General features: G+C 30.6%; 1 protein-coding gene and 1 long non-coding RNA gene across 2 annotated transcripts; both read left to right on the top strand.

The window, feature by feature from the left end:
* Positions 1–538: 538 nt before the first annotated feature.
* Positions 539–24,809, top strand: HBS1. The gene is given in 8 exon segments (XM_008193143.3): positions 539–698; positions 759–928; positions 977–1,172; positions 5,118–5,452; positions 16,835–17,399; positions 24,104–24,477; positions 24,528–24,733; positions 24,735–24,809. Coding segments are annotated over 8 exon segments (1,935 nt in total). The 5' UTR covers positions 539–655; the 3' UTR covers positions 24,781–24,809.
* LOC135265305 (uncharacterized) lies at positions 5,461–9,770 on the top strand. Its single transcript, XR_010332908.1, has 2 exons — positions 5,461–8,106; positions 8,159–9,770. It is a non-coding gene; the product is annotated as an uncharacterized LOC135265305 (long non-coding RNA).

Below are 24,809 nucleotides of genomic sequence, written 5' to 3'. Positions count from 1 at the left end.
AAAGAATGTTTTATTGCACTTATTGTTTATAAAAAAAACATTTTTTTATTAATTCAGCCAAAGTAGACTAAAGTAAAACAAGATATAAAAAAAATTTATTTTTACAACAACTGTGAGTTACTGCTTCAGACAGCGGAGTTGTAAACTGTATTTCTCTAGACGATAAAATTTCATTTTATCACAGATTCTACTAAGAAGTAAATAGTAGATAAAATACTATTTTATCGTTAACGATGGAATAAATGATTTTTATTTGATACTGTAATCGATTTAGCTTATTTGTAAGAATACCTCTTATTTAAAATATTGTTTTAATTTTGGATGTAATTGTGTTGAATTAATGAACAAATTGCTTTAAATTCCAAATTGATAATTTTGAGAATTCTGAATGGTTTCCAACATTGTGCGCTTGTCCAATTTAATTGGCTTTTTTGCAACTGGAATTTACGTTAAATTATTGATTTGCTTTCTAATTTTTAGTTTCAAAACATGGGTATGAGTAAAGTTAAAGATTCGCTCTTACAGTATTTCGTGCAACTGCCAAGTAGCTCAAACGTCAACCAAAATATTAAAATGTCAGCTCCAAACTTGTGAAAAGTGCAATCTGTTATTTAACACATTTTAAAAACTTGCAGTGAATAAAACACACGAAAAAATGTCTCGACATCGAGATGTTCGCAATATGGATTATTCCGAAGGTTGGTTTTAACACACCGAGGTTATTCCAACATTTATTCACAAATTTTCTTATTGTCCAGACTATGATGGTTATGACGACGTTTACGGCCATTCCGTCGACGATGATTACTATATTTCCCCAAGTAATCGACAGTTTATTTATAATCGAGAGAACTCACGAGATCAACCAAAAATTGGCGAGTTTATTCGCACGGAACAAGACATCCAAGAGGAAGACGAATCAGAAACGGTACACAAGCATAGGTTTTAAAAACTTCCGTTTTATTGCGATTTCCAGGCGTCAGATTTGTCAGATTTAGATAAGGCAAGGCTGGAGTCCTGCATTGAGCAAATTAAAGCCACTTTGGGCCCCTTGTGCATTCCTCGAAACGAGTTAGTAAACATAATAATTTCAAACAATTACAACATCGAACGAGCCACAAATGCAGTACTGGACGACAGTAAGAACGTGCAGAGTGAACCGAAGGAAAAAGGTGACTATTAGTCGTGGCTTCAACGTATTTATTTGCTTTAATTTTTCTTTTTTTGGAAGGTAAGATGTAACAAACAGTTCAAAATTTTTTGTGCCAAAATTGAACGGCTTCAAAGAAAACATTAAGTCGTCCTTCACACCCCCGCGTTTTAACATTCCTTCACTAACTGGATCTCAAACATTCACAATACCAAAACTTAATTTCCCTAAAGACAATACCGACACAAGCAAAAAGTTTGATAGTCTGTCCGATTTAGTCTCAAACCACTTGAGCAAAACGCTCAAAAATGTCTCACTTAACTCAACCGAGAGCGTTACTCAAGTCACCCAAAATATCAAAAATTTGAACATTCAGCCTGAAATACAAAAATCAGCAAGTGAATATCGAATTGATCTCTCAGTTGCGCTAAAATCGTCTCCAAGTTCCCACAGTTTGCCGAATCGAAGTAAACACGATTTGACTGAGGAAAAGTTTGAGATTCCTTTTGTTGACTGTGACGTCGATGTGGAAAGTAAAAGTGCGTTGAAGTCTGCGTTTGATGCTAAAGATGTGCTAAATGTGTGTCTTTATAACGTGAAACCGGTCTCGACTTTTGGTAAAGTTTTGTGCCGGAAATACCGGAGACGGAATTCGATTAAGTTTAAACGAAGTAAATGTGTGATTGATTTTACGAAAATTGCAATCTTTAATTTTGCCACTCCTTCGCCCGATGATAATATAATTAAACACTTGAAAAGTTGACGACGCAAGTTTTCTTGTGGTTTTTGTAGTTTAGCTGACGGATCAAAATGTACATTCTGTAAGAATAACGTAATAAATAATCATTATTTTTAGTTACAAAAACTCGTGTACATTTATAATTTTAATTTTACATTTTCATGTTTTACGTATTTTATAAGGTTGGATAAAAGGGAAATTTATACATAAAGACAAATAAATATAATACTCATACCTTATAAATAATAAAAGAAAAAGAAATTTTTTATTCTTCAATAGTACAAATTGAGTGATTATTTCGCTCGTGTTATTCAATAGTTAAGTAAATTAAAAAAGTAAACAACTTGAACAATTCACTAAGTCACTAAGAATATGTCTTTGAAAATCCGTTATCAAGTATATGAATTTTTATGATGAAGAACTTAAGATTCTTTAGTTCTTTTGTAAGAAAATGTTTAAAGTGTACTGAAATCTACACAAGTACAATAAAGAGCTTACTACTAGCTTGCTTGTTTCTTAATTTGATTGGTTTAATTAATTAAAACTTAAATTATTACAAATATGAGACGTATTTAGTAGTATACGATTTAATTTAGTGGAAACAAGGCAAATTATTTCTTTATTGAATATTTTATTATAAACATATAATTTTTTACCTGTTCTCTGCAAACTGTTATAATACATTTTAATTTATTTTAAGTCTTTAAAGGTGGTATAGTACTCGTATAAATGTTTTTTTAATCAGTTTATTGTATTTTTATTTGTGCCTATGTTGTAGACATGTGATATTTTGTTAACTGAAAAAAAATTTAATAACATCAACACATTTGCTTTTTTTCACTACGTAATACAGGGTGTAACGAAAAGATAATTTTTCGATAACGACAGTGTACCTAGATTTTAATTAGTGGTTTTGTGAAAAAATGCCTTTTCTGGTTTAAATTAATAACTAATTATATTATTGTTGTCTAACATACACGTACATAAAGGAATTAAAGCCAAAATAAAAAACTAATTTAAAAAAACTTAAAAAGGGCGAACGTTTTTGTTGACACGTCGATTTAAATTATATTTCTACCTACAAGTTACAAAAATTGTTCAAAAAATGGGTTCGCATGAAAAAGTATAAGTCTAAGAAAAATATGTCTTAAAATGTATCAATTGTTGATTGGCATTTTACAAAGAAGGAAAAACAAAAACAACTTTTACCAAATTTTATTCAAATCGATTATTCCATTAAAAAGTTAATAAAGAAAATCGATAATAATTTTCGGACTTTGGCACCCTCTAACTTTAAACTTGGTATTGAAGTAAGTTGAGTTAAATTGCTCTAGTTTGAGCTGGGGAATTTTTGGTTATACCCTGTATTATGTATTGAATTTACACACTGATTAAATCACAATGATGAAAGAAAAGTATTATGCATTTTGTAATTAACTTAACGAGTGATTTACAAAAAGTGCGATTATAAAAATATGAAATACAAAAATACAAACTTATCAAAAGTCGTACATTTTTGTTTTTATGTCAATTTTATATTTTTTTTATTTGTTATTTTTACTCTTTCAGAAATAATTATTAAATATCTAGAAATTTATACTGTTTCTCTAGAATGTATGAATACTGACGAAAATTAATTGCTTAAATGCTTTCTAATATACAGGCTGTTCCGTTTAAACCTTATATATTTTTTTTAATTTGGATTATTGCACTTATTCCAAGGTTATACAGGGTGTTCGTGAAGCTGAGGCGTTTCTTTTAACACGAGATACTATGCATTATTCTTAATAGTTTTAGCATAAATCAACTTAATAAAATGTATTTAATAACGGAGATAATTTTAAATTTTTCTAAAATTTTGTGTCCGGCTCTGTCTAACTGCCGTTTTGAGATGAGCCCTTCAAAAAAATCTTCCTCATTATGTGGATACCAGATTTTCGAAAGTGTTTTTTTTTATTTTTATTTTTTTATACTTTAAGTACACTTTGAATTCCGCAGCTGCATTCTGATAGCATTGCCCATACAATTTTATGAAATTTATAAGATTGTTATTATTGTAATACTGAATCTCTCCGACTAATTTGTTGATTACGCCAATGACTTTTTTTTGATCTGAACAGGGTCGGCTTCCAAAATTAAAAAAAAAAGAAGTTATTTATTTTCGTTATCATCAACATTTTACTAAGGTGTTTTAGGCTAAAACTCTTAAGAACAATGCTAGCACCTCTTAAAGGGAACGCCGCAACTTCGCGAACATCCTGTATTTAAGTTTGTCGTATTCGAAATATTTTTCGATGTGTACCTTTCCCTGCAAAAGCCGATAGTTTTATGGTCTTTAAATATTTTGAAATTGTATTTGGGCAGTTAAAAGAGAGCTTTGATGTTTCCTTCTTTCTTCCCTTCTTATTTTTTGTATAATATAATCTTTTATTCACAATTACTATTATGTATAATAGTAATTTGCAATTTTTTCACCTGTCGGATTACAGGATTACCAACGTTAAAAATACATAATATCTGTTGACTTTCGACTTAGCTACCTTTTTTAGATCTTGTTATTTTCAGATATTTGGAAAAATACAATGATTTTTTTTAATTAATCATCAGTATTCATATTTTTTGTGACTTTTTAGTAAAGAAAATGAAAAAATCGGAATCCAAAATACTTTGCGAAAAATTCACAAAACGAAGTAAATTTCATGTTATACATAAAGCACACATTACAATACCTGAAAAATTGAAGTTTGACTAAGAATTCTTGACTTGTTTGAATATGTTTTCTTATTGTGTTAAACGTAAACAATTTAATTTATAAACATGTTTACAACACGTTTCATTATGTTATGTGTTTCGTCATTTTTTCCCATTTATTGTGATACTGAGAACAAAGTAAGGAACAAAACATTTGATCCACAATTAAAATGAATTAAAAGTAAAATATGTGAGATAATAAAAAAAATCACATTCTATTATGATTTTTTTCTGCTAAACATTAGTTATTTAATCTAGATTTATTATGCTTTTGCAATTTAAAATAAATAACGTTTTTCTATTTTTTGTCTTGTTAAAAATTTATTATGAGACAGTTGTTCTAAATAAATAATTATTTGATTGTTTATCAAATACAGTCTTGAAGGGCAACTTGAGTATAGTTCACTTATCTTAATTATATTTACTTGGAGGGTTTTTCAAATCCAGTAAAATAAATTTCTGTCGCTATATCTAAAGTGCCCAGCATAAAAGTGGTGGCATCGGGGGGTAAAACAACCACAAACGTCACAAAAGGTTTCGATCTTAGCCAAAATAAGGATTCCATTAAACTAAATACCACTCCACGTTCACAATCACCTGCTTCTGGTCGAGGAACACCGATCATATCTCAGTCTGAAGGCACTTCGGAAGAAACGAAAATTATTAAAAGTAAAGAAAATAAAATTGATGTTGAAACACAATACAAAAAGGAGAGAGGCGATTCGAAAGAACATCTTTATATGGTGGTTATTGGTCACGTGGATGCTGGAAAATCGACTTTGATGGGGCACTTGCTGTATGACCTAGGCCAGGTTAGTGATATTTAAGTAATTAAAAATTTAAATATCTGTGTGATGTCAAATTTAGAGCCTTAAACTAATTATGTGTTTGCTACTGTATTATTGTAATGTTATTCTAAAACAAAGAACGGTTACTTAAATGTTGTTTTGTGCAAAAAGTATTCGTGGGTTACACATTGTCATAAATCATTAAACTTATTCATTGTGCACATATTAATTGTAATCAAATTCTACGGTGTGCCAAAAGTTCGGAAACCAAGCCGTTTTTATTTAAAGTTTTTGCTTAATACGTAAAACCAAATAGTACAGTATCAATTATTTCTGAAGAAAAATTTTTTTCAAAATTTTTTAAGACAAAAAACGCTTCGTTTCATTCATACTTTCCATACTAATACGTATGTTTGAATCTATTAAATATGGCCACACGAAAAATGCGCACAAGAAAAAAGCCCACACGGAGAAAAGCTCAGACCGAAAAAACACTCACATCATAAAAGAATAAGTCCACATAGAAAAAAACGCACTGAGAAAAAATCACAAAGAGAAAAAAAATCACAATGAAAAAGGCCCATCCAGAAAAAAAAACTTACATGAATAAAATTCCAACTGTCAGAAAGCTCACAGAAAAATTAACTCACTGGGAAAAAACAATTCCTGCAATCATGGATAGATTTATAAATTTGTAATTGTTCAAATAATCATAAAAAGGTTTTATAACGCATTTTTGCTACAATACTATTCTATAAAACAGTTAAACTCAATTTTATTTGTTGCATTTTTTAGTTGTACTTAAAAATTTAAAATTTTGGAAAATTGTTAAAGGTTTTTCTACGTATGGTTTAAACCTAAACTGAATAATTTCGTATTTGCTATTTTGTTGCACTGCTTTGTTGAATTGTATGCTGATGTTCTTTTCACAAATTGAAATTGAAAAAAAATTGATGTATTTTCATAAAAGTGACGAATAAAAAACGTCATTTCATTTTTTATTTCTTATTTTTTAAAATGGAAATTAGTGTTTTTCACTGCGTTTTTGGATTAGTCATGTTATTCAAAGGGAGTTTTCCTAAACCTATTTTTCGAGAAATTTAGGATTTTTTGAAAATATTTGGATTTGCACCTTTCACATCGGTAACTCTTCTATTTTTAGAGATTTTGAAAGCGTATTTGGAAAATTAAGAAAGAATATCTGTCCTTCAGTGTGTTCAAAATTGGAAAAGAAGTTAATAAACTCAAAAATTTTAACGTTAAGTTTGGACAAATACATGTACACTGATAACTCATTTTCTCAAATGGAGAACCCCAATTTTGATTTCACTAATTGGAAGAGAATTTTTTTCTACATCGATTTGTATTAGCCTTTCCTATAACCATCTGGTACGTTTCAAGTTACTCGTATGTTGGTAATTTTTTTAACATTGTGGAAAATTTCTTACTAACCACAACCATTTTTGTATTGTTTACTAAAGAAACGTCAAAACAAAATGAATTCATTGAATGTTGGTTTGAAAAACTTTAATTTCTCACATTTTTTCTCTCGTTTCATGTAAACGTATTAGAAAAAACTAATGAATTTCTCAATCCCAACAAAAAGTTCTCGTAAATTGAAAACCATTAAACATTACTACAGCGAATGTTAATACAGATCCATGCAGAATTAAATTCTCTACCATTTATTAGCGAAATAAAAATTGAGGCATTTCATTAAAAAAATTGTATATAGCTGCTTAAAGTTCTGCAAACTTAACTTTAAAAGCTCGGAGTTTCCTACGCTTTTTTAAAAAAATTTGAAAACAAAGTTTTTTTTCAATTGAACTAAAAACGAATTAAATTTTTTTTAAATGAGAGCGTTATCGATTAGTGAATTGAATGGTGTAAGTTCACCATTAAATCCCGAAATATTTAGTAAATGGCTAAATTTATCTATAGGGAAAGCAAAAAATTTATTTTGAGAATTCTTAAACAAAAAAAGGATTCGTTCGCTATTACAAATAATTCAACTAGTAGTAATTCATGACTGCACTAGTGGCAGTCATGAATTGAAAAAATGCCGAAAAATGAAGTTACTCTTGTGAATTGACAATATGATATCTTTAAAGTGGAGAACAAAGAAAAACAGCTTCTAGCTTTAGCTTCTAGAGCCTTAAGGCTTCAGGCTACCGAAGCGAATGTTGAGAATTGGTGTACTACAAGTTGCATACTTTTTTTTAGACCTGTTTTCAGTGACAGCTGTCAATCATCGGATAGGCATCCGACCAGGGTTAGTCAAGCGGCATAGGAAAAACGGTTTATTAAATCATACTATCAACATGCGGCGCCACGTGCGTTATCTATGCAGATTTCTGTAAATTTAGAGTACGTGGCACGGTCGTTAATAGAAACTACTCATGCCATCTTTTGGTAGTGTGATTTCAAGTTAAATCCACGAATTTATCCAAAAATCCAAAATATTAAGCAACCTTTGGTGCGCAATGTCACACTACATTCAACGGTGTCAAAAAGTTTTTTCAATTAAATGTTTCAATTTCCAATTTGAATTATTTTGCTACGTGTTGTGTTCGTGGTTTTCTCTCTTTATTTTTATTTGGATTCGTTTGTTGGTGTTATCTACTCCTAAAGTAATCTCAAAAACATTTAAGTTTTGAACTTTCGAAGGCTAAAATTTGGTAAGTCGGGATTTTTTTGCCACCAAAAATACTATGTAATACATATCTCCAGCTCTGGTGTGGACCTATTATACATTTAAAAGGCAACCTACAACGTTTATTAAACAACTTTTGGCTGGCTGGAACACATGATTCTCGAAACAGTGCATCTCTCTACTTGTGAAAGCTATCCAGAAACAAATCGACTTGGGCACCAAAAATAACTTCGAGAATTTAAACCAAATTTCATTTTTCAAGTGGACATCTATGATGGACACCGTTTAAGACTTCTACCTTGCACATAGTGTCATTTATTTAATACACGCGTTCATTCATTCATTTGTACAAAAGCCACAAAAACGTATCTTAACTCCCTCCTTTTTCCCGTTAAGTTTCAAGGAAACTTAGAACTCCTGAATCCACCAAAGTGGAGTCCTTACATTAAAATCAGAAAAACCTCTTACGCATAATAAGTTCATATAAGTAAATTTGTTGTAAAGTCATCTACGTGAGCCTACTACCAACACGAAAACATACAAGAAATGTTTGCACAAACTATTAAAAGCACTATTTTTCTGTGAAAATTGAATTGGGCACATGTCTAAAACTCCAATAGTACCTTATTAGGGTCCGTATTTACTTATTTAGTTCTTTAATTTTTTTCCAAGTTACAAAATAATGTTAAATAACCGTTTTTTGAGGGTGAGGAAGTCGCCAAATTAATATGTGGAAGCCAAACACGACATTTATTTCTTATAATTGATATTTTCATAATTTGTGAAACGTTAATTTATTAATAAATTATTTTCATTCATTGTATTTATTTTTTCTTTATATTTATAATACTAACAAAATTTTGCAATTAAACACATTTAACTGATTTTCAATAAAATCGGTTATGTGTGTTTAAATTGTAAAAAAATAAAAAAATTAAATTAATTGTGTAAATAATAAAATATTTAAATTTGCCGCCAATTTTAGTTCCTCATACTACCAAGATATGGCGCTATTATCGAAATTTTGACGACCAGTGAATTACGTGTTACTTGATTTTCTATAACTACTATATTCTATGCATCCGACCTTCGCCTCGGGGTGTCTTGTCCCTTCTCATAAAATGCAAATAATGTAAACAAACTGAATTCCACTATCGCCCACGATAGTTTCTCTTATTTCAGAGATTCAAGCAACATACAGTGAAAAATTCGTTTTTTATTTTGTTAAAAAAATTTGATACTAAAGAATAATAAAATACTAGCATAGTTTTGTAAAAAATAATACACCATTACACCATTTATTTATTGGGTTTTATGTTTTAATTAACCGAATTCTGTTCGCTATATTATGTGTCATGTGCATTTCTAATTGGATCACTTGCATTGAAAAAATATAAAATAAAAAAATTAATTGGTGAAACATTATTGTTCTTTCAGAAAACAGTTTAACTTTAAAAAAGTTACTAGGAATATCTCATTAAAATGATGAAAACTTCTTTAAACCCGCTTTTTCGTCTGATAATTTTATCCAGGTAATAAATTCTGAAAAATACATTGTTGTAAAAATTTATTGTAACTATACCCAGTAATAATTATAGTACAAATAACGTATCGAGAGATTGTAAGATCCAGTCTTAGGGATATAATTTGTTTACGTTACGCCTAGTAAAATAAATGATACTTTTATAATTATGTATTATTTTAGAATTTAGGAATTATTTCTCGTTTTTTTATTAAATTTATACAATTTTTCTATAACTAGCTTGCGAAGATATAGCTGCGTTACTCTTACATTATATAAATGACATAATAGACATGCCAACAGAAACATATGACAAAATAAAAAATGAGTTCTTGAATGATTCGGCTGCTTGCGATATTTTAAAAATTCCTTTGTTAACAATTGGTCAACGTAATAATGAGCAATGGGATAAAGAAAGAAATAATAGATTAACGGCTAGTAATTTCGGAAGAATTATTAATATGAAATGTACGACCAATACAGCGAATGCTGTAAAAGATATCTTGTATCGTGTGGGATTATCTAAATTTAAAAAATTACCCGAACCACTACAGTGGGGAATTGATAATGAAGAGAAAGCAAAGGAGAAGTTTGAACACATCACAGGTATAAAGGTAGATTCATGCGGCTTTTTTGTTGATAAAGAAAAAAAATTTTTAGGTGCAACACCAGATGGGTTAGTGGGTTCAAATGCTTTTGTTGAAATTAAATGTCCATTTAGCGCAAGAAACACAAATATTAAAACTGCCATAGAACAAAAATTGATTAAATACTTAGAAATAGATTCTCAAGATGATAGTAAAATAGTTTTAAAAGAAAAAGATAATTACATGTATCAAGTACAAGGTCAGCTCCACATTACTAATCGCCAAACTTGTTATTTTATAGTGTACACCTCTACAGATTTAAAATATTGTATTATTGAGAAAGACGATAGTAAATATTAGAACGGAAGAATGATAGATTGTCTTGAAAATTTTTATATGAATGCCAAGTTACCAGAAATAATTGATTCAAGACATAGTCGCAATTTACCATTACGCAGCATAATAAAAAAGGATTTGTAAATAATATTTCAAGTTTAGTTTTAGAGATTTTTACATAAATACATAATATGATGATAAGCATTTTAATAATAATTATAATTTTTAATTTGAACAATAAAAGTAAAAAAAAACTTCCTCAGTGGGTTGACACCTTGTCGTGGTGAGGGAGCTCAGTAGTTCTATCACAAAACCTATGCAGAACGAAGCTAAGTACACCCAAAGTTTTAATCATCTTTTTTTATATCTTTTTTAAAACAGGAATAATTTTATTGTTAAAAGTATTAAAAAAAATAGCGAGCGTGATTACTCGTATTTCAAAATCTCATAAGATACGTTGATAGCAGTGTCTACAAAAAAAACGTAATGCAAATCTATAGGTACCTAATTATTTTGTTAAAAAAATTAATTCCGAAATCATGTGCTTTAATTTTATACCACTATTAGAGAAATCGCTAAAATTCCTATTTGTGCCGATACATTTCTCTGTCTTGAACAAATGCAATAAAATTATTATCTTGTGGGTCACCCCAATGGTGGTTACCTCCAGCGGTGCGTCCTAAACCCGTCATAAATCTTCTTCCAGCTAGCTACGCATTCGAAGAAGGATGTATTAAAAGTTGCCTACTTACAATTTAATTTTTGCTTTATATCTAACAATTAAGAACAGTTAACAAAAATCTAAAATATCTCAAGTCTGTATTTTTAAATTTCCTATAAAATGGTTTTTTTAAATTCTCAATACAATGCACCGTTATCAAAAATTCGTATCAACTTCATTAACAGACATTTTATTTAATAAAAAAATATCTAGGCATTTATTTCAATCAAAAATGACTCTTCGACCTACATTTACTTATAAAGAAACACTGCAAATGTCAAGAAACTCTTCAAGTCTAAATTTGCGGCTAAAAACAGTGAAAACAGTTTACACGTAAAACGTATGCGCCAGCTCCCAGAGGGTCTAGAGCCTTAAGGAATGCGTAGCTAACTGGAAGAAGATTTATGATGGGTTTAGGACGCACCGCTGGAGGTAACCACCATTGGGGTGACCCACAAGATAATAATTTTATTGCATTTGTTCAAGACAGAGAAATGTATCGGCACAAATAGGAATTTTAGCGATTTCTCTAATAGTGGTATAAAATTAAAGCACATGATTTCGGAATTAATTTTATTAACAAAATAATTAGGTACCTATAGATTTGCATTACGTTTTTTTTGTAGACACTGCTATCAACGTATCTTATGAGATTTTGAAATACGAGTAAAATATCAAAAAAGATGATTAAAACTTTGGTTGTACTTAGCTTCGTTCTGCACAGGTTTTGTGATAGAACTACTGAGCTCCCTCACCACGACAAGGTGTCAACCCACTGAGGAAGTTTTTTTTTACTTTTATTGTTCAAATTAAAAATTATAATTATTATTAAAATTTTTTTTCTTTATCAACAAAAAAGCCGCATGAATCTACCTTTATACCTGTGATCTGTCCAAACTTCTCCTTTGCTTTCTCTTCATTATCAATTCCCCACTGTAGTGGTTCGGGTAATTTTTTAAATTTAGATAATCCCACACGATACAAGATATCTTTTACAGCATTCGCTGTATTGGTCGTACATTTCATATTAATAATTCTTCCGAAATTACTAGCCGTTAATCTATTATTTCTTTCTTTATCCCACTGCTCATTATTACGTTGACCAATTGTTAACAAAGGAATTTTTAAAATATCGCAAGCAGCCAAATCATTCAAGAACTCATTTTTTATTTTGTCATATGTTTCTGTTGGCATGTCTATTATGTCATTAGTCGCACCATAATCTGAATCTGCACTTTGAATACGAATTTTTCTTTTATTTAATTTTGTAGCTTGAAGTTCTTTGGTTTTTAATAAGCGAATTAAAAATTTTGTGGTGTAAATGCCACTATTCCCTGATATTTTCTCCATAATTTTAAATACAAATTTGTTTTTGTTATTTACATTTACGACTGCCGCAAAGCATCTTCCATGATAAGAACCGCGTTCTGAAAAATTTATTCTTTTACCCCCAACAAGTTTGTTAACTACTGAATTAAATGACTCAACAGAATTATTATCGACATCATACAATAGACTTGAAGATAAATTTGCAACTCGTTTTAATGCCTGCATGAACAACTCAAACAAGGAACTATTTTTAAAGTCAGAATATGCAACTGCATTTGTTATTTGACCAACTGTTTTACAAAAATACGTTGCGCACTTTGAATGATTACCAAAAATATGTGCAGGTCCATTTAAAATATCATTTTTCAGGTTTTCTGCTTTTTGAACGAAAGTACAGTTTTCGTTTTTTCTGTATTTTATCGCTGAAACAATTGCGGTTCTAAATTTCAAATAATTGTTGCGCAAAAAGTTTTTATATTTATGTCAGAACGATTTTTAAACGATTTCTCTAATTTTAGTACAAAAATTTCGTAGTATATGATTTCGGCATTCAATTTTTTTAATAAAATAATTAGGCCCGTATGGTCTGCATTACGAATTTTTTTGTAGACGCTACTATCACCATCTCTGGTGATGGTGACTGGATCTTACAATCTCTCGATACGTTATTTGTACTATAATTATTACTGGGTATAGTTACAATAAATTTTTACAACAATGTATTTTTCAGAATTTATTACCTGGATAAAATTATCAGACGAAAAAGGGGGTTTAAAGAAGTTTTCATCATTTTAATGAGATATTCCTAGTAACTTTTTTAAAGTTAAACTGTTTTCTGAAAGGACAATAATGTTTCACCAATTAATTTTTGTATTTTATATTTTTTCAATGCAAGTGATCCAATTAGAAATGCACATGACACATAATATAGCAAACAGAATTCGGTTACTTAAAACATAAAACCCAATAAATAAATGGTGTAATGGTGTATTATTTTTTACAAAACTATGCTAGTGTTTTATTATTCTTTAGTATCAAATTTTTTTAACAAAATAAAAAACGTATTTTTCACTGTATGTTGCTTGAATCTCTGAAATAAGAGAAACTATCGTGGGCGATAGTGGAATTCAGTTTGTTTACATTATTTGCATTTTATGAGAAGGGACAAGACACCCCGAGGCGAAGATCCGATGATTGACAGCTGTCACTGAAAACAGGTCTAAAAAAAGTATGCAACTTGTAGTACACCAATTCTCAACAATCGCTTCGGTACCCTGAAGCCTTTTAAGGGAGAGAATATTATGTTTCAAATAACAACTGTCCACAAGTCATTTGCCGTCGTATATTTTATGTACTCTACGTCAACTGGCTAGGAGAGGGTCCATCAGTAGCGCGCAATAATTAATAATTTATTTATCCGTTTAGGTTGAAGGACACACGTTTTTTTAAACTGATTCTTATGCAAAATTTTTTACTGATGTCGAATCTGAAGTTTTATTTTTATATGAAAATTCTTGAAAAACTTAAAATTGGTAAAAATTGTGTTTATATCGTCATATCTTCCTTCTGGATAAAGCTAGAAACTTCATTTTCTTGAAAAAGATTCTTCAGTGAATGTGGATTCTAACGAATAGACAAAGTTTTAGTTTGGATACAAGGAAACTGAGAAAATTACATTTTTCTTGGAACATTTCACATTTGGGTAGTGAAATATTCGAGATGCGAGAATTTTTTTTATCTTAAAAGATAGACCTATACATAATCGAGATGAAATGAAGCTAACAGCTTAAGGCTCTAGACCCTCTGGGAGCTGGCGCATACGTTTTACGTGTAAACTGTTTTCACTGTTTTTAGCCGCAAATTTAGACTTGAAGAGTTTCTTGACATTTGCAGTGTTTCTTTATAAGTAAATGTAGGTCGAAGAGTCATTTTTGATTGAAATAAATGCCTAGATATTTTTTTATTAAATAAAATGTCTGTTAATGAAGTTGATACGAATTTTTGATAACGGTGCATTGTATTGAGAATTTAAAAAAACCATTTTATAGGAAATTTAAAAATACAGACCTGAGATATTTTAGATTTTTGTTAACTGTTCTTAATTGTTAGATATAAAGCAAAAATTAAATTGTAACTAGGCAACTTTTAATGCATCCTTCTTCGAATGCGTAGCTAGCTGGAAGAAGATTTATGACGGGTTTAGGACGCACCGCTGGAGGTAACCACCATTGGGGTGACCCACAATATAATAATTTTATTGCATTTGTTCAAGACAGAGAAATGTATCGGCACAAATAGGAATTTTAGCGATTTCTCCAATAGTGGTATAAAATTAAAGCACATGATTTCGGAATTAATTTTTTTAACAAAATAATTAGGTACCTATAGATTTGCATTACGTTTTTTTTGTAGACACTGCTATCAACGTATCTTATGAGATTTTGAAATACGAGTAATCACGCTCGCTATTTTTTTGAATACTTTTAACAATAAAATTATTCCTGTTTTAAAAAAAATATAAAAAAAGATGATTAAAACTTTGGTTGTACTTAGCTTCGTTCTGCACAGGTTTTGTGATAGAACTACTGAGCTCCCTCACCACGACAAGGTGTCAACCCACTGAGGAAGTTTTTTTTTACTTTTATTGTTCAAATTAAAAATTATAATTATTATTAAAATGCTTATCATCATATTATGTATTTATGTAAAAATCTCTAAAACTAAACTTGAAATATTATTTACAAATCCTGTTTTATTATGCTGCGTAATGGTAAATTGCGACTATGTCTTGAATCAATTATTTCTGGTAACATGGCATTCATATAAAAATTTTCAAGACAATCTATCATTCTTCCGTTCCAATATTTACTATCGTCTTTCTCAATAATACAATATTTTAAATCTGTAGAGGTGTATACTATAAAATAACAAGTTTGGCGATTAGTAATGTGGAGCTGACCTTGTACTTGATACATGTAATTATCTTTTTCTTTTAAAACTATTTTACTATCATCTTGAGAATCTATTTCTAAGTATTTAATCAATTTTTGTTCTATGGCAGTTTTAATATTTGTGTTTCTTGCGCTAAATGGACATTTAATTTCAACAATAGCATTTGAACCCACTAACCCATCTGGTGTTGCACCTAAAAAATTTTTTTCTTTATCAACAAAAAAGCCGCATGAATCTACCTTTATACCTGTGATCTGTTCAAACTTCTCCTTTGCTTTCTCTTCATTATCAATTCCCCACTGTAGTGGTTCGGGTAATTTTTTTAAATTTAGATAATCCCACACGATACAAGATATCTTTTACAGCATTCGCTGTATTGGTCGTACATTTCATATTAATAATTCTTCCGAAATTACTAGCCGTTAATCTATTATTTCTTTCTTTATTCCACTGCTCATTATTACGTTGACGAATTGTTAACAAAGGAATTTTTAAAATATCGCAAGCAGCCAAATCATTCAAGAACTCATTTTTTATTTTGTCATATGTTTCTGTTGGCATGTCTATTATGTCATTAGTCGCTCCATAATCCGAATCTGCACTTTGAATACGAATTTTTCTTTTATTTAATTTTGTAGCTTGAAGTTCTTTGGTTTTTAATAAGTGATTTGAAAATTTTGTGGTGTAAATGCCACTATTCCCTGATATTTTCTCCATAATTTTAAATACAAATTTGTTTTTGTTATTTACATTTACGACTTTTTTGGAGCAAGAATCATTTCGATATCTTTAACACTCAGCAATGAAATTCGACGCTTTTTAGCGTGGGTATTCTCCCCCTTAAAGGTATTAATTGTAATCTGTGGTAATAATAATTGTGTTGCTTATTTTATCTTACTGAATATAATAAAATGGCCAATTGGTGGATTTTCTTATTTTATCGTTGAAAAAAATTTAACAAAAATGTATCATTGTACCTATAAAAGAAAACGTTGTATTATATAATTTATATGAAAAGTTGCCACTACGTGCTTGTGATTCTTCACAACATCATCACTCACAGATAATGAAGAAGTTTTTATAAGTGAATATGAACTAATACCTATGATTCTATACTCATTTATAGTGGACTTCTTTTCTGTGGGTTTTTTGGCAAGTGAGGTTTTTTGCATAATTACTAGGTTTTGTTGACGTGGTTTTTCTTATTTGTGGCCATCATTCCGTGTGGGCTTTTTTTGGTCACTGCATGTATTAAATGAATGTGACATTATTGCACCTAATATTAAGAAATTCAAAAATTATTTAGGTGAATCAAAAAACAATGCACAAATATGAACAAGAGAGCCGAAAGGTGGGCAAACAAAGCTTCATGTATGCGTGGGTTTTGGACGAAACTGGCGAGGAAAGAAACAGAGGTATAACGATGGACGTCGGCCGTTCCCAGTTCGAAACAAAAACAAAACATGTCACATTACTTGACGCCCCCGGCCACAAGGATTTCATCCCTAATATGATATCAGGGGCGGGCCAAGCCGACGTTGCTCTACTTGTAGTAGACGCCACCAGAGGTGAATTCGAGACTGGATTCGATTTCGGTGGTCAAACGCGAGAGCATGCACTTCTTGTTAGATCACTAGGAGTCACTCAACTTGCTGTGGCCATCAACAAATTGGATACGGTTTCGTGGTCCAAAGAACGATTTGATGATATCTCACAAAAATTGAAAGTTTTTCTCAAACAAGCTGGGTTTAGGGAGGGTGATGTCACGTTTGTTCCTTGTAGTGGGCTGACTGGGCAAAATTTGGTCGACAAACCGACGGAAAACGAGCTTTTGACTTGGTACAACGGGCCTTGTTTATTGGAAGTGATCGGTAAGTGTATTGAGGTTTGGTTTGAATTGATAACGCTTGTTCAATAAATTTTACAAATTGTTAAAATTGTGGCTTGATTTATGGTTTCGTTTTGTGAATCGGCTCTAAATGTTTTGTGTATTTGTTGATATCTTCAATTAGTCAGAGGGTTACAGCGAATATTTAAAGGTATAGGTTTCGTAGAAGTTATAAAGTATTTCTTCAAAATACAGGAGAGTGTTGAAAGATAATTTATATTTTATTTTAGTTCAAAACAATACACAATACTTTTGAATCTAATTCCAATAATTCCTTCGCTGATTAAAAAAGGAACCATTTTTTAAACACTCATTATTATATCTTTATTCATTTTAATGAGAAACAAGACAGAAACAACAGAAAAACTGTTTTTTTTATTTAGGTAATGACTAATGAACAATACAGATGATGTAATTAACTAATTAATTAGACTAGACACGTATAGGACAAATTTTATTATGAACAACTAATGATCAGATAAATGTTCATCATCAATATATTTAGTCGAGAAACACAAAAATTTAACAAAAAATTTAGTTGATGAAATAAGTTAATCTTTGAAATAACAAACTTTTATTTGTACATTGTGACGAATTATGTTTTCATCTGGCTTTGAGTTTCCTCATAATAATTATACAGAGATGATTTAATAAATAAAGTAATCGTAGTTTTGCCTTTATAATTAATTTTATGAACGAAGTAATTAGTGAGATAATCACGAATGAGTGTCAAATACTTACAATGCAACAGATATTAAGTTAACCAACTAATTAAGAAACTCTTAACTATTTATTTGATGTAAATTTTGTTATAATATTAATTATTAACCTTTTAGCAGTCTATTTAGTAGTCAATTTCAAGAATTTTTTTTGTTGGTAACATTTTAAGTTTTCTTTTTAATATTTGAATCCTAGATTTTTTAAAATTGTGATCTAGTTATTCATGACAGTTTCGCCAGCAGTGAAACGAATTGCGTAAGTATAGCTTTATGTTTTAAATTAAAATGTTCCTACAAAAAAAATTAGTAACACTAATACGAAAACACTTAAAATTCTCGGGGTCCTAGGTGTGCAACTTACATATTAGCTGTTTCAAAATTATAAAAACGCCAACGTCGCATTTTCTCTCAAAATTACCTCTTATAAATTATTCATGCATTTCGAAAAAATAATTTGGTAAAATGCGACGTTGGCGTTTTTATAGTCTTGAAATAGCTAATACGCTCGTTACATAACAACAGCCCTCGAACTTTAAGCTTGTGTTTTCCCATTTGTTTTTGAAGGTTACTCAAAAAAACTAAATAAACTATAAATAACATATCAAAGAGTAAAATAGGGTAGTAATAATTCATAAGACAAATCTTAAGGCCGTTTTTTGCACTTTTGTTATGGTTGGTAACACTTTAATTTGAAAAGCAATTTCTGTCCAAAAAAATCCAAAAGATCGCTAACTGAGGTAAGAACAATAATAATTATTGTTGAACACTTGTTGTAGCATAAAATTTCTTATACTATTTCTAAAGTAATTTAGATCTAATTCCGTTTCTTGAGTTTTTTTTGGGTTTTTATTTTATAGAAGTGAGTTCTGGCTTAAGAATTAGCTAAATTACTGGCCGATGTCATGCAAATAGATGACAATGTGAAATAAATAACAAAATTAATTATTTGGATGTAATAAATAAAAAAATTGTAATAATTTTCCATCTACGTACTATTTTTTATTTATTTTATTTATAATTTGTGGGGATGCTTTGTTTTTATACACAGGGTGCTAGGGAGTGGCTTGTATGTGAATGTTTCATGATCGGATGAGTTGACAACGTTTCTATAATTTTTCCAAAAAGTGCATACTTTCTTCAAATATATTTATTTACCTATCTGTTGAGAGCCACTGTGTGGCTTAAATAGAATGGACACTGTAGCGCAGGGACGTTTTGAGAATTTTTCAAAATTGTTGCTATCTCGGTTAAGCACATTTCTATTTTTTTGATTTTTCGTAAAATTTAATGAAAAACACAAAATGAAATATGGAGTGGATCAAGAAATTAATTTACGTCTGCTGTTTTGTCAATAACTTTAATGGATACGCTAATTTTTATCATCCTCGTTCAACGTTTCTCAAAATTTGAGAGTATATAAATTCAAAACGATCTTTTGGAAAAACTGTATTTCGATATACACGAATTTTGATTCGTTACAAAGGATCTAAATTAAGGTGATCAACTTTAACAATTTTAAACAATAATATAAAATGTAAAGTATTGACATAAAACACACTTAATGAAAAATTTGTTGGTAGTTGATATTAACCGTTAAATATCTACCTAATCTATTTCTACATAACACATTTATCTACTTATAATTTTATAAAAATCTATCCAAAGTATGTTAAATTTTGATTTGTTTATTATTTTCATTATACGGAAACTTTTTTGGACACTAACATGAATAGGCACTGTAGAGTATAGACAATTAAAAATTAATGAAGTACGTCACGTCAAAAATTATTTTATTTACGAACTAGTACGTTTCGAATTGGTTGAATTCAGACTTAGTTTGGTTACTTTTTTAACTTGTTTTGCTCGAAGATGTCTAAAATTTACGTAATTTGCTCGTGATTCAATGAATTTTTGTTGAAGAAGAAGAAATGTTTTAAAATTTGGGATTGCTTTCCTTGTCTGGAGTTTAGTAATGTAGCGCTCCGCATTTTTTTTTAAATTTTTTATATTTAAAGGCATTATTATTTCGTATTCAAGTTTACTTATACAGGGTAGTCCAGCCCAGCTCCCGTTTTCTGTAGCTCAGTTATTATTTAAATTAGAGTTTTGATATTTTGTAGATGTTCTTTATATGTTATACTCTAGGATTTCAGGAAAATGTCTTTGATTATACAGACTGTCTCAAAAATTTATTTTTTTGTGCTTATTATGATACCTTTTTAGTTTCTTACATGTCTCTAAAGACTTGTTCAAATCGTTTCAGGGATTACTGTTAAAAAAATATAAACCAAAAATAAATGTGTTTTACAACCCTTTTTACACCTTCAATTTTAAAAATCTTTAAAAAATAGAAACAGTGCTTTTTTGAGGACGTTATTACTACTTAAGTGTTAAACAAGGTTTAGCATACTTACTATGTAAGTTTGATTGATTTGAATTACTTTGAATTGTAAACACAGGGTGTTTACAATTTATTTCCAAACCTTTTAAACTATAGAGCTTTTTATTTTGCTTTTTCAATCGCAACCCCTGTGTATTTTTATATATTTTGATATGGAATTAAACAAGCAACACTTTTTGTTATGACAACCATATTGCAAATCCTAACACTTTTCGAAGTTATTTCCCAAAAACAATAACCAGGTTCGACTTTTAATAATTAAAGTTATTTATTCTTGACAGAATGAGTTTTTAGCAAATTACTCCAAATGTGTTTGGATTTGCAACAAAATTGTGATAACAAAAAATGTTTTTTTAATTCTGCATTGATTGACATAAAAAGGAACGCTGCTGAAACCATCTTCTATATGTATTAACTCAGGATGGATTAGGATTTACGTCATAGTTATAATATAACAAGTTGTTCGTTTTTTAATTTTGCATCTAATGATATAAAAATAAATAGGGGTTGCAATTTAAAATAAGCAAAATAAAAAGCTCTAAAGTTTTAAAAGTTTGGAAATAAATTGTAAACACCCTGTAGCAATTCAAATCAATCAAACTTAATTAATAAGTCTGGTAAACCTTGTTCAACACTTACCTAGTAATAATGTCATCAAGAAACCACTGTTTCTATTTTTTGGTAATTTTTAAACGTAAAGGTGTAAAACATATTTTTTGTTTTTTTTTTAACTGTAATCCCTGAACCGATTTGAACAAGTCTGTAGGGACATGTAAGAAGCTAAAAAGATATCATAAGGAGCACAAAAAATAATAGCATGCCATTAAAAAAAATATTATCGATGTCACACTTTTTTGGGACATTGTACATATAGTCAAAAATTTGTCCTAAAGTATAAATAACATCTATAAAATATCAAAACTCCAACTTTAATAGTAACTGCACTACAAAAGACAAGAGCTGGTTTGGACCACACTGTATTAGCTTTTTACGTACAAAACTTCTCCAAAAATATGTTTTGATTTTTTAATTTTTAGATAATTTTCGTACTCCCGAACGCCCAGTCTCCAAACCGTTCCGCTTATCCATCAATGACATTTTCAAAGGGACTGGTTCTGGATTTTGTGTATCAGGTCGGGTTGAAACGGGCAGTTTGAATGTAGGAGAGCGGGTCATGGTGTGCCCCAGTCGCGAACTCTCAATGGTCAAATCGCTCTACATCGAAGATATATCACAAACGGTGGTTTTTGCCGGAGACCAAGCCACTGTTACTTTATCTGGTATTGAAATGCAAAATGTTTCCATTGGAAACGTGCTCTGCGACCCTCAGAACCCCGTCCAAGTGTCGGCCAAGTTCCAGGCAAGGATTGTTGTTTTCAATTTGACTATTCCAATAACTAAGGGATTTTCGGTGAGGTTTTGTTTAATTGATGAAGTATGTTTTTTAATTCTTTTTTAATAGGTTATTTTACATCATCAGTCTTTAGTCGAGCCGGCGGTGGTTAGTAAACTGATATCGCAGCTAAATAGGAGTACAGGGGAAGTGGTGAAGAAACATCCGAGATTTTTGAGTAATAACACAAGCGCTATTGTTGAGATTCAAGTTTCGAGGCCCATTGCGCTTGAACTGTACAGTGATTGTAAGGAGCTGGGGAGGTTTATGTTGAGGGTTGGCGGGGTTACGATAGCTGCAGGACTCATTACAAAAATTATATTGTAGAGTAAGGATGAATAAAAGTCGAAATTTTATCTGCTGTTTTATTTTTCACAACTTTCTGGTAAAAGAAAGATTCTGTTTTAACACAGGTTTTAATAGTTTGGAACGTCGAACCATTCGTACACTTTGTCTTTGGTTTCGTCCAATTCGTATTCTTTACATTTGCGTCTCCTAAAAATAAAACGTGTACATTTATTTGAGGTTAATTATTATGATGAAGACGGCGAAAAAATCATATGTATACCACTAAAGGAAAGCCTCTTCTCTCCTTTAGACATAAATTAATTCGTCTTCGGGAAAGAATCCATGTCTTTCAGTTCTTCATGCCCATATAAGTAGTTTTTACCACTTAAGAACTCGGAAAATGACCGAAATTTTTCTTCTCACAGTGCTGTTTATGTTACCCTAATGTTATTCTGTTTATGTAAGCCAAGGACAAGGGAAATAAAGCATTTAATAGACGGGGTATTCCGTCTGAACCCAACGTTAGAAATAATGCGACTTTTAATAAAGAGATCCATATGAAATTTAGTACAGGGTGCTGCACTTTGGATGTCTAAATAGAAGCTTTCCGAAACTAAGGTTTAGAGAAAAACAACTTACACACTTTCGGGTCCGTTTAAAAAAAAATTGGCCAAAACCGCATTCCGCTATCTATCGTCTTTTGTTTTCGACTTATAAACAAAAGTTGACATTTTAGCGAAATCTTGAAAAATTTATATCACCCTAATTATAAAAGATACATTTGGAACAAAGACATTGTACCGGGTTCGTCAAGTTTTACACTCAGGCACTTTTTACCGCTTTGTAATTTATCTAAAATTCTAAAAAAAATCGTATGTGATTTTATTGTATAGAAGAACGATTTGACCAATTTTTAAAATGATTACTTGTATGGTGTGTTTTTTCACTTTCGCTTAATTAACTATAGTCTAATGTTAACGATCTTTGGTCCATAGGTGTATTTTGAGGTAGTGCATCGAAGTGCCTAATTAAATTTTTGAGAAAATGTGTCGTTGATTTTTAATTTCTGTTTTGATATTGGGGCAGCTTTTTTCCCATGAATTTTGGTAAAATTGTAAATCACTTCCACAAAAGGTCTCCATCAGGATGGTGGTTTTCAAAAATTTATTGCATTTGTCGTAAAATTGGCACGCGATCATTGTTGGGTCTGAAGGTTGAGACAATTGGTAAGAATTTTTCAGGCCCGGATTACCATTTATTTTATCTGTTTACTGTAAATGGAATGTTAATCTTTAAATCTTACGACAAGGGTTCATGCGAATTGTAAACGAAGAATTCGCTTGTGCTTAGACCAAAATAGTCATCAATTTGAACATCTGATGTAATTTTTTAATAAAAACATTTTTAACACGTTAGTGTACTTATTCCGGTCCTGGCTTTAAAACCGGCCAATGAGACCGTGCCGCTAGTAAAATTTCTGCAGTCATTACTGCCGGGGGTAGGTAGTGCGTCTTTTTGTAGCGGAGATTTATTACTACTCACTCTTGTTCCTCATAAATAAAACTGAAATTTCCCATGAATAATATTAAAATGGCTTTTAATCCAATTCTAACGATTTTTTGCAAGTCAAATTTTTGCAGAATAATTTTATTTCGTATTTCCGATCCATTGATGTAAAAAACAGCTAATGTGATTTTTTGGTCAAATGTTTTTTCCTTTTTTATTGAACAAATGAATCAATAGAAAAATTTTTTTTTCCTAGCGAGATTGGATATCAGTGCAGTGGAATATAAGTATTTCATATTTTTTTTCTCTCTTCTAAGAGGTGTAAAGTGCCTGAGTGTAAAACTTCTCCAAAAAATATTGCTTGATTTATTAATTTTTAGATAATTTCCGTACTCCCGAACGCCCAGTCTCCAAACCGTTCCGCCTATCCATCAATGACATTTTCAAAGGGACTGGTTCTGGATTTTGTGAATCAGGTCGGGTTGAAACGGGCAGTTTGAATGTAGGAGAGCGGGTCATGGTGTGCCCAAGTCGCGAACTCTCAATGGTCAAATCGCTCTACATCGAAGATTTATCACAAACGGTGGTTTTTGCCGGAGACCAAGCCACTGTTACTTTATCCGGTATTGAAATGCAAAATGTTTCCATTGGAAACGTGCTCTGCGACCCTCAAAACCCCGTCCAAGTGTCGGCCAAGTTCCAGGCAAGGATTGTTGTTTTCAACTTGACTATTCCAATAACTAAGGGATTTTCGGTGAGGTTTTGTTTAATTGATGAAGTATGTTTTTTAATTCTTTTTGATAGGTTATTTTACATCATCAGTCTTTAGTCGAGCCGGCGGTGGTTAGTAAACTAATCTCGCAGCTAAACAGAAGTACAGGGGAAGTGGTGAAGAAACATCCGAGATTTTTGAGTAATAACACAAGCGCTATTGTTGAGATTCAAGTTTCGAGGCCCATTGCGCTTGAACTGTACAGTGATTGTAAGGAGCTGGGGAGGTTTATGTTGAGGCGGGGTTACGATAGCTGCAGGACTCATTACAAAAATTATATTGTAGAGTAAGGATGAATAAAAGTCGAAATTTTA

The sequence above is a fragment of the Tribolium castaneum genome, chromosome 1, assembly GCF_031307605.1.
Source record: "Tribolium castaneum strain GA2 chromosome 1, icTriCast1.1, whole genome shotgun sequence".
NCBI lineage: Eukaryota > Metazoa > Arthropoda > Insecta > Coleoptera > Tenebrionidae > Tribolium > Tribolium castaneum.
The sequence above is the reverse complement of the archived record's forward strand: the minus strand, read 5'-3'. Positions and strand labels throughout refer to the sequence as shown.